We start from the raw sequence: 11156 nt of genomic DNA on the forward strand, positions 1-11156 counted from the left end.
CTATATATATATATATATAAAAAACGTAAATATGCATCATGTAATGAAATCGCTTTAACTGATAAAAGTAATTGATAAAAGTATTGGGGTCAACATTAGTAAAAGGACGCATATCTTACCTAACTGCGCCAATAAGCCAATTTTCTGGAGTGGCCATGGCAAGGGTTAATATGGGTTTCGATGGAAGTCCGACGAATACTGCGCGTGGTCCTGAAAGCTCTCCACTGGGACCAAACTGGGGCTCGCTCGATGCCACGAATCTGGTTCATTGACAGAGTCGAGAAGCATTAATAAAATATTTCATCGTTTTACGTAATCTCTAAAAGCTTTCTAATGACTTAGGTGCAACATTTTAATACGACGCGCTAGGCTACTTTTTGACTTTTAATAAGACCTAAATGAGCGCTGAATCTTACGTATGATATTACAAAAATACTCTACTACATACACTTGTAAAAACTAAAATTACCTGTAATAGGTCTTTAGTGGAAGCTCTTTATTTCCATAGCTACAGCTAAAGAAGACACGAATATCTGCGTTCACCACTTGCTGCAGCAAAAGTAGTATCTGGGAAACCTTCTGCGCGCCTCGAGATGCGGGATCTACTATGACCGTAATGTCATGAGCAGCCGAGTCCTTATCCTGTGGAAGAAAGAATTAAACGTTGCAAACACACAAAAAACCGGAGTCAGAACACCAAAAAATTATCAATTCTTTGAATTTCTTTACATATAATCGGCTCATGCCCAAATAATATTCAGCTCACCTTACGTGAAACGTTGATTACGCCATACTGCTCAGTGGCAAACTTAACCTCATGTCGAACCTTTCTCTGGGCAAATCTCTGTAGAACAGAGCTTGCCTTCATCATCACATTGCTACTGACACCATCCAATAGCTCCATAAGCTTGACGCCGTAGATGGCCATGCTGAGTCGTTCAAGAAGATTGAAATCCTCTGCAGTGAAGTCCTCGCTCTCCGTTAATGGGCCTAACAGTCTTCCGTTAACAATAACTGCACGTAAAGAGGGCTTTAGCTTGAGAGTGCGAGCGAAAGCTTGATGAAGAGCCACAATCGTCGATAGTTCATCGTCCGGAAGTAACTTGAAGTTGGCTATACACAGTGTACACCGTGACGCATTGTTACTATAAGGTACAAGTCGTCATCACTGATTTCTTAAATAATATTATTTATATGATAATTATCAGATTTTCCATAACTTGTCAATTAACAATTTTTTGTAGAGCTTTTCAAAGACAAAGTAGGTCCATGCACAGCATACTTCCTGAGGGTAGCAAATCAGTCGCCTTGACTTTTCCTGATCCAATTTTATCCCAGTTTCGAACTAGCCTGGTCAAGAACTGTCGTGTTTCCATGAAACTTAGCGATCGCAAAGCGGACTCAACAAAAGTTGTTAGTTCACCTGGAATTTATCGCTCGAAAAATTTATTCGGGTGTCAGAGCAATAAAATGTAAGAACTTGACTAGACATCTCGTCAAAAAACATTCCAATTAATATCTGCTTGAGGAAATTAAACTAAAAAAAAAGCTGACTAAACCATTTTTACGACCAACGGGTGATTCCAGAAAGAATGACGTCGTGAAGAAATCTTACCGGCGGTCGCAGCTTTCTTGTTGTTATAGATAAATCCAAGCCGTGTGTGGTCACTGTTTCCAAGATGTTCTAGGGCGTGACCTAGTAAATTCCGCCCAGAACTAGTGTCAAAGTCAGCGACAATCCACATCGTTAAAGGCACTGACGCAGTACCTTTACCCAGATGCTGCAAAGTCTGAGCAAAACTGGCGCCCAGATCAGCTGCTGAGAGGTTTTCCATCTGCCATATATATTTATAATCACACATTAAGCAAAGATCTGTACACAAAGCTGATTCTTCTTTAGAGGCTTGCTTTTATATGTGCGCATTAATCTAACTACACTATGTTCCATCCAAATCCATCATCCAGGTAGAAATTTAGAGAAGTGTTCGCTTTAAACTGATACGACACTTACCATATCAGCATTGATATCGGTGACAGTTCTGCCGGTAAAGTCAACAAACACGGTGTCTTCTCTGCTGGGCGGGTTGAGAACGCGTTCATTCAAGCGAGGCATTATGTTATCACGAGCTATGAATACCAGGAACGAAAACCATTAGAGTGGTACAATGAAGTCTATGTCAAAACACGGAAGTAGATAAACATCAACTACAGCTAAAAATGTTTGTGTTTTTATATCTAGAAGTTTTTAGGTAAATAAAACTTTACAGTATATATCATTATCGTCTCATGTCCATATTCATGTCCTTAGAGAAAAAAAGAGTAAATCCTACTCCTTTAATGATAATGAAGGTGCTTTTATTCATGATTTATAAATAATAGAGGTACTCACTCATAAGGTAGTCGATGACAAAATCGCGATCAGTCAGTTCCCCTTTGTAAATCGCTCGTTGTATTTTCGGAGTTTGCTTCATAATTTCCGTCAAAACAGCTTCCTCGAACATGTCGCCTAGTATTACAAAAGAAGCACCATTTTATTACAGTTGATGTTTTCACAAGCTTGAGATCTTTGGTTCGTCATAACTAACGAAAACCGGGCGACGAGGTACCTCACAAGACATATGGCAATATGTCCTATAACCGGGACTTACACGGTCTGACTTACCCTTGAGATTCTCCTTTTTCAGTGAGATGCCATTAAGCATAGCCAGTGGAGGCGTGCCGACGCCTGCCCGGTTGATAAAATCCCACGCGAGCTAAAGGTAAAGCACTGGTTGTTAAATTAACCTTCTTTTTGGTTATGCGTGCATATATTATTCATCAGATATATCGTATTCGTGAAAAAACTGCACAATAATGAGATATTACATGATCGTAAGTTCGACAACAACAGATCACGTTTTTGAGAAAGCACATTTTGGACCTACACAGTTTCACATCGGTTAAACATTAGTGTTTAAGATTTTGGAGAAATGTGTAACTCCTATAAGGCCTTACTAGATACTCACCATTCGTCCAGTGTCATAGTCGCTGTCGGCACCGAACACCATTTCGATGTCTTCAGAGGGAAACTTTAATTTAAACATTGATATCACCCTTTCAGCTTCGATGTAACCTTCATTTTGACTAGCATACACCTGAAAATAGAATATACCTTTGAATACCTTTACTATGCACTTATGTCATGTGCGTTTCATAACGCTTTATGAGTCTGAGTAGCCTAAAACAATAATGTTCGGTAGGGCGTGACTCAGTCCCGAAAAGTCACGCCTGCATTACTAACCTCTGTGATAAAGGCGAGTCCATCGAACGGTTTTTTCTCTTGAGAGATAAAATTAAAAGCATTCAAGAGCGCTACGCCACCATTAGAAATTCCAGTTGCATCTTTAGATGGGTTCACGGCAAAGACAAAACCGATCCGCAGAGGGGCCCTAATGAAAGACAAGAATCAGTTTTTTTTTTTTAGCTAGAGTTAATAATAAAATAATGTGCGGAACAGATGTGTTAGTTATCCTTCACCACAATTTGTTGAGCTTAAAGTGGGTTTTGAGATAAATGCACTACACTTAATATCTCATTAGTCAATTATCCAGCTTCTATTGTCTTTAAAACTTACCTGTGAATGTAGAAACTCTCAGCAAATTTGAACATGTCCCTGCACTCTGGCGCAGCCGGATCGGCCACAATCACTAAGTGAAATATATTACGTCTCACAGACCTGCAGGGTGCAACAATTACATTATTATAAGCATTCATTTCTAGACTTTGTTTTAGTAACAAAATGGATTAACGACACAAGAGTATCGAAATTATAAACTGGAAACCATAAATATGTACACTTGTAAAGTTCGTACTTCAGGTACAGACAGAAACATGCATTTTTTTCTTCTTACCTAAGCATTCCTGGATAAGTGGGTCGGAGCATTTCTTGTAGGCTTCTTGGCCAGTTCCTATAATCTGAGTCCAGTTCAATGTCATTGATATACTGTACTGCGGAATCTCGAATGTCTACGCCGTACACGGAGTTCCTATGTTGGGCAGCACCAGTTATTAACATAATTGTATTTACCTCAGTCTCAAACTCATACAAAAGGTGAATAACACTACGATTGATTCATATATATGTATTTTATTTTTATTTCTATTTTTTACAGATATTTCTTTTTTACAAATTTTAAGAATTTAAGAAAATAAAAAAAACAAAAAAAATAGTATTTATTTTTAAAAAAATGTCAAAAAGATCTCACCGATTTTCTATAATGAACACTTACTTGATATTCAAATCAAGCTTCATAAGTTTCGGGATCGCCTCTGTTTCGACTCCAACATCCCTTAAATCCTCTAATAGATGCGTTTCTTGTTTAATTGAATCCAATAGAACAAACATATCGCTCACCTAACAAGGTCACGTTCAAACGGCGATTAAATTTAACCCGTCTGTTTTATTACTATTGCTCCATAAGTATTATTTGACTTATTCTTACAAAAAGATTTCAACGAAGGAGGTTAGAAATTTATTAAAAAGAACCTCACAGCATACCTATTTAATTAATAATTAATGAAAAGTGAGATTTGGTAGTTAAAAATCAATTTCTAAAGCTTATCAGTAAACTAATTTATTTTTACCAGGATTTAAAAAACGCCTTTCACCCATAGCATGTTTTTGTACTACTTCTGTCAATGCCGAACAGAATATATATATATATATATATATATATATATATATATATATATATATATATAGTAAATACCGAAATATCAGAAAGAACTTGGAAAATGACACTAACTCGAAAAATTCCTGATCAGTTCGCTGTATTAGCAATAGTCTCTCTTATTTCACTTATAATAAAGTTGATTCTTTTTTTATGAGAATAGTCTAACCTCTAAGTCATAATACAATCCATTGATAAATAGAGCCGTATCGGTAGTTTCGAGATTGAGGTAGGCCTGAAAATACTTCTTGTTACGTTCAACAGCGCTCTTCAGATCTGGGTCTATCTTCTGGCTCGTCAAAGAACTGTAAAGTATATGCCAAATAACAAGGATCCCTAATTTAAACTCTTCATATAAATTATATTTTTTTATGAAAAGAGAAGTTGACTTTCTAAACTCTTTATCACCGTTGCGTTCTTCTATCACTTTAATACTGATACATCGTACCTTTATTAATATTTACTGTATTGTATTAGCAACAGAATATAAGCCCACAAGTCAAAAATACTGCATTTTCAAAATATCTGTCTCCGTGTTACAGCAATATTACCTTGAGACACAGTTTAGACTGTATCTTTCAGCTTACCGTGCAATTGAGGGGAAGTTGTGTGCGAGGTCTCGAAACATTTTTAGCTGTCGCTCGGGCGGAACCTTGAGAATTTTTGCAGCGAGCTGAAGACTCAATTCTTCCACTTCGCTCTCTTTTAGGTTTGTCAGTTCCGCGTCCTTGAGTAAAAAAATGAATCGAAATCATTGTAAGTAATATTTATAATACCGTAATACTTGTAATTACGACAGGCTTATAATTACTTACTCTAATTTATCTTTTCATACGCATATCCATCCTATAATTTCCTAAAGTTGATCACACATGCTATAGATTTTTTGGTCTACCACTAAGGTCCTGTAATATTATATTCATAAATCCTGGTATATAGATCCTGGTAAAAAAAAATATAGACGCGTTTGAAAAGGACATATTTTACAAAAAAATTCGTAATCGTATACCATTATATGGATAATGTCCCTATCGTCGTTATGGCCCTCCGAAGTCTCGACAGTTTCGTCCTCTGCCACCTCCTTCTCTTTATAGTTTGTGTCGTCCTGGGATTTGTACTCCATTGATTTGAGAGCCATTTCCACCCCGTAGCCGCTGAGGCGAACTTGTCGCCGAACTGGTTTCTGTACGATAAACAAGCATTAATCCAAGACATAAATTCTGCTCACAGTAGTCAATACATGTCCTACAACTTTTTTCACTGCACTTAACGTTCCATATTCGAAACGCGTTTAATTAACACGTCTCGCTTAGATGTTTCGATCCACACATTTTATCCACAATATTTTATATTCAAATTACATATTTAGATAATTATTTTTTATTTAGATTATATATTCAGATTCATAATATATATATATATATATATATATATATTTAGCTATATTTAAATTAAAGTTAGATTCATACACAAAAATGCACCACTCAGTTGCCTATAAGCTTAAAATAAAAACGTCACAGAGATTATAATTTGCGTATACGGGCTCTTCGCAAAGGCCTCCAAATGATCTAAATCATAATTAGTTCAAATATTATCCTCCATATCGTAACATAGAAGCCTAGCATGTTCTAGCATAAACGACCTATTTCCATGCACAAATCAGCCAACATAATTTTTCGTTACATATCTCAATTTTCAACTTACATGGACATAGTGACGAAGAATATATCGAATTTTTCGTTGACTATACCGCTTCAATAGGGCGTTATGATATCTAAAGAACGGCCAGTAAAAAGCTGTTAATTAAGCACTTTTGAATAACAACGTTATCAGAAATTTTCCATTTTTAAAGTAGTAAAATATGATTGATGGTGAAGTTGATAAGTTGAAAAAAGACTTACTTCTGAAAGCCAGTTGATACCATATCACCGTAAAGGACAACTGGCATACCATTCGATAAAGCCCCAAATTCATGGTCAACACCGTAAATATCAACTTTTCCCTCGATTCTGAAATAAAGACATTTTGGCAAAAATACGTCCATAGTTATAGAAATTAGCAATGAGATAATACCAAAGTTAACTATTTATATTCAATATAAAAATACTCAAATGTTAATCGTGTAAGAACTTCTTATAAATATATTGTACTGTTAATTTATCTATTTACTTATCAATACATGGCTAGCATCCTAACGAACATCGACCTGTGCCGATACAATAGTTAACACATGCAGTAATTAATATGCTGTCAGTATCCCAAAATAACGCAGCAAATATCAACTTTCATCTTAAATAACTAAGCAAAACTATAATCACGGATTATTACTGACTTTTTATCGATGAATCGATCAATTTCATCAAGAGAACATGTGAACTCGTTACCGGGAAACTCGAGCACAAATTCACAGTCAGGAAGCTTCTTGTCACGCGCAATCTGCAAAAATCATTTATGTATAATAAGACAAAAGGGAAAAACTTGTAAACTTTAGAAGCATATAACAATACCTATCCTTTCTGTAGAAAGTTGCACTGTCTACAATTGATAATGCAAAAATGAGTTAAACCATCAGGTGTGTATTCACCTGTTGGAAGGTTTCGACAGCCGGTGAATGCGCTCTTAAGGCGAGCGACAACTTAAATAGTGCAAGTCTACCCTCGCTAAGTTGTCGGGAAGCCAACTCCACTATGGACTCGTACTGAAGTTTTTCGGAAGCTGAAATCCAAAGGCAACCAAACACATTTTTATTGGTCGTCAGATGTGTTGATGCTGTCGTGGTGTGTTGTTGGCTTCTTTCCTATTTCGCCCTTCTTCTGCTTAATGAGTATTTCGTTACGCCATTAATGAATAATCCCGTATTTTCCAGAAAACATCTAAATTTGTACCCCCTTAATCTCTGAGACTGACACGAGTACATTATACAACCTTATCTGCCGTCCAGACGTATCTGTCTGCCGCTTTTTATTCCAAAGATATCCCACGTATAATGGCTGCATGGATTTGCTTTTTCGTTAGTTAATCAAACTCCACCGTGACGGCAACTGTGCCGTACATTTTGGCGGTTGATCGTATATTTAAAAAAAGTATGTCTTATCTTTCTAATCTGTGACATTACCACACAGGTTGAATACTCAGTTTAATATATGCGATCCGCATTTGCACCATTTTATATCAGTTTATATCGGTTCGTAACTATTATTTCCTCTAAATAATAACAGCGTACCTTTGATAAAGCTTTCCAGGTCAAGAGTCTGCAGATCGGTAACAAATTTCCAAAATGAATCTGCACCATCTTCTGCAAAAAATTCTGCGGCTTCCAGGTGGAGAGGTGTGTGGTTCCAACGAGCATCCAGCGATACTGTGAGTGGTTTTTGATTTAACTGAAATATCGACAATGTTACGAATGAGCATTGATACAAGCATAGGACGAATGAAGAGCTCGAACTCGTTCCGAATCTATTTCAATAGTGTACGCAAGAAAAGGGTAACGAAATGTGCAACCTGTCATATTTCAATCGCTTTGGGTAATGCTCTATTTTCACACAGCAATTGCACCTTCAATGGTAGAAACGTGTCGTCTTGTGGGCTTTGTGAGATCGATCGATTCCTTTAATAATAAGGCGTCTATGTAAGCCGATCGCATACATTGAAAGAAAATTAATGAATGCTTACATAAAGCTCGAACATATGTCTGACAGAGTAGAAGCAAAACCGAAAATACTAATTTAATTTGTTTAGCCAAGCTTCATTTTTTTAATATTCTTTAAAGGGGTTTAGTCTTTTTTTTTTTTTTTTTAATATATCATAAACTTAAATAAACTTTAACACTGAATCTTAGTCCACCGTGCCCATCTGGATACAGTCGAGCTCAGTATTTAGCAACTATAGTAACTGAACCGATTTCATCGTTTTCAAACGCAACTCCCTAGGGACGTACAAGCACAAATTATGTCAAGCGTGTTTTGTTCGACTCAAAATGTTTACTGAATGTATGTTATTGTTATTTCCACAGTAGTTGTTCATAACATTTCAGCGCCACAGCAGGTGCATCAAAAAAGCATCGTAATGGAGCGGTGTAAAAATTGCATGTACGATATAGATAGTTTATGTGTGGACATTTGGATGATATTTCAGTAAGAGTATAAAAAAGCATTTGCATTTCATGCCATTAGAACGTATACGTGTACTTTGCAGCATCACAGATAGATATTGGCGACGAAAATGAAAAAAAGGAGATTCTGAAGTAGTAGAAGGTACAACGCACGAAACGATTTTCTTTATATAGGCGAATGTATTTCTATACCTCTGCTTACCAGAAAAGCAGAGCTGAAATAAAAAGCAAATTCATGCAGACAAACTTTACGGAAATGACAATATGCATTGAAACCAAATTTATAGGAGCATTCAGGATTAGATATAGCGAAAACCGAAACCCGTCAGTTTACTAGCTAGGGTTCAGACGATGTGCAAATTAGCTTTTAACATGGTTAGCATTAGTTCTTTTTTTGTTACGAATTATGTAAATCTATATACAAACCTTGCCAAGTACCGCATAAGCTAGAGACGTAAGTAGTAAACAGGAAAAAACATTCCGAACTGTACTCTGGCGGGGACCAGATGATTTCCAGATAAATATCGCAGAACTCATCGTGAGGTGTCGTGTTCGATTGATGGCAATCGAACGTAAGGCGAACGCACCAGTAGTATTCTAGTGGCTTTTTGTTTCTACATCATCACGACTCGATTGAGATCAGGTGTTTGTCTACTTGAATTTGATGAGATAATATCACAGATCAAACGAACAACGAGAGTAATTATTTGTGAGAGCAGCACATCCACGCACGCACACATACAAAACTAAAGTCAGTACACCAAATAACCACTTATATACTATACGTGTTACTCGTCTATAGAAGATCTTGTCAGCACTGGATATGGGATGTTATTAGCAAGTTACGCCGCTCTATGCTAAACACCCAGTATGATTATAGTTACACGCCTGTAACGGATTTATAGCGCTCTCTACATGTATGCATAAGGCAAGCGAGACAGAAATGTTAGACGGCTGGTTCGAAACCACAAGAGCACATTTACGCGACTAGAGTCGCTTCACTGTACTGACTTGTCGACCCTTCTTTTTTTTTCCGTCTACCACGGAGCCTAACTACCGCTTCGAGCGACCGCTGCGCCTACCATGGTACCGACAACCGGCCAATCAGCGTATGCCAGCAAGAGTGCTTGTTCTGTTTTATGCTGTTTACAAACATCTGCAGGATGGAGCAGACGGAATTGGCGGCAGCATGAAAAAGATAACGGTGGATCAAGCAAATCGTGTTAAGTAATTACTACGTTTTAATGTTGATAGTCATGTACAACGTAAAGTATAGGATAACTTTTGTGGGGTCTGTGCAAAGTAAGTATTAAACGGGTGCTTCAACCGTGTTGGGCTAAATATAAAATGCACAGCTTTAGTCAAATACATAGAAAAATTCCATAAGCGATGCTGGAAACAATCGATAAAAACATGTTCGAAAATGTTACGCAATGAGAACGCAGCTTTGTACATCAGTACCCTGCCACATCAGCTAGAACGTATACTGGACTGCAAGAACCTGACCCCAATAGTTATTAGAAAGTTAGAAATTTGTGTTTCGAACGTGCATCGATGCAAAGATAATGCGTATCTTTCTAAAAATAAAATCCTGACAAGCGGAATTTTGAATGTTTCAAATGAAAACGATTCCTGCAAAGTGTAACTGAAGAATAACTATTTTCGAAGATTTTACGATAACGGTAGATTGCGGTTTCGTTGAGAAGGCACATCTAAATTCGAAGTACGTCTTTTCATTTAGGCTAAAGTTTGAGTTCAGTTGCAACGGAATGTTTAATTGCAAGCGACATACTATTCAGCCCTGCTAGACTGCATAAACGTTAACCCGCTGAAAATAAAAATGCGGTATCTTTTTTGTTACAGGTCGTATGAGGTTTTGTCGTAGAAGTTTTTCTCGCCAATTGTCGCTTTTTGCTTACCAATTGATTGTCGTATGGTCCACGAATAAAACCGAAACGCCTGGTCTATTTACTACTTTTATGTTACCCTTATGCGATCTCAGATTAACTGCATAATGGAAAGGAAGCTCACAGAATGAGGATATAGGAGTTTTTTGCGCAGATAATACTCAAAAAACTTCATAATTAAATTTTTTATACTCCTAGGTAGCCAAACCAACGTGCCTTGAATTTATTTGCATTTATGCGGTAAAGTTATAAATGCAGCGCGTGTTTATTAACGGCAGTCAGTTACCTATAAAGATTACAGAGCAACGACAAGTCAATGAAGAGGTCGCCTTGAAAATTGTGTTTTTTTTCAACATATTTCAATGTGTATGCTGCTGGTACTGGACATTTCTGTCGTCTCCTCATATAAATACTCACCACTAAAACTGA

At 36.9% G+C, this 11156-nt stretch overlaps 1 protein-coding gene and 1 long non-coding RNA gene across 4 annotated transcripts in view; one reads left to right on the forward strand and one right to left on the reverse strand.

Moving 5' to 3' along the window:
• The window catches only part of Uggt (UDP-glucose-glycoprotein glucosyltransferase), a 16540-nt gene extending 6591 nt beyond the window's left edge, over positions 1–9949 (reverse strand). The window contains exons 1-23 of one of the 3 annotated variants that reach the window (XM_086983597.1): positions 9832–9949; positions 9247–9471; positions 7933–8089; positions 7294–7424; positions 7042–7145; positions 6611–6718; positions 6414–6483; positions 5719–5892; positions 5297–5436; positions 4879–5014; positions 4269–4393; positions 3891–4025; positions 3614–3715; positions 3281–3428; positions 3006–3134; positions 2663–2753; positions 2390–2506; positions 2012–2127; positions 1616–1835; positions 1283–1423; positions 767–1113; positions 470–642; positions 120–260 (exon numbers count right to left, since the gene is read on the reverse strand). In XM_086983597.1, the coding sequence (XP_086839723.1) occupies positions 120–260; positions 470–642; positions 767–1113; positions 1283–1423; positions 1616–1835; positions 2012–2127; positions 2390–2506; positions 2663–2753; positions 3006–3134; positions 3281–3428; positions 3614–3715; positions 3891–4025; positions 4269–4393; positions 4879–5014; positions 5297–5436; positions 5719–5892; positions 6414–6483; positions 6611–6718; positions 7042–7145; positions 7294–7424; positions 7933–8089; positions 9247–9357 (3116 nt within the window). In that variant the 5' untranslated portion in view covers positions 9358–9471; positions 9832–9949. Of the gene's footprint in view, positions 1–119; positions 261–469; positions 643–766; positions 1114–1282; positions 1424–1615; positions 1836–2011; positions 2128–2389; positions 2507–2662; positions 2754–3005; positions 3135–3280; positions 3429–3613; positions 3716–3890; positions 4026–4268; positions 4394–4878; positions 5015–5296; positions 5437–5718; positions 5893–6413; positions 6484–6610; positions 6719–7041; positions 7146–7293; positions 7425–7932; positions 8090–9246 lie in introns of all 3 variants that reach the window. The other 2 variants (XM_086983598.1, XM_022798343.2) reach the window with 2 other exon arrangements.
• A 26-nt stretch (positions 9950–9975) lies between these two features.
• Positions 9976–11156, forward strand: LOC147756621 (uncharacterized). Its single transcript, XR_015323725.1, has 2 exons — positions 9976–10122; positions 10684–11156. It is a non-coding gene; the product is annotated as an uncharacterized LOC147756621 (long non-coding RNA).

This window comes from Varroa destructor, unplaced genomic scaffold (genome assembly GCF_002443255.2).
Source record: "Varroa destructor unplaced genomic scaffold, Vdes_3.0 BEIS01000003.1, whole genome shotgun sequence".
Classification (NCBI taxonomy): domain Eukaryota; kingdom Metazoa; phylum Arthropoda; class Arachnida; order Mesostigmata; family Varroidae; genus Varroa; species Varroa destructor.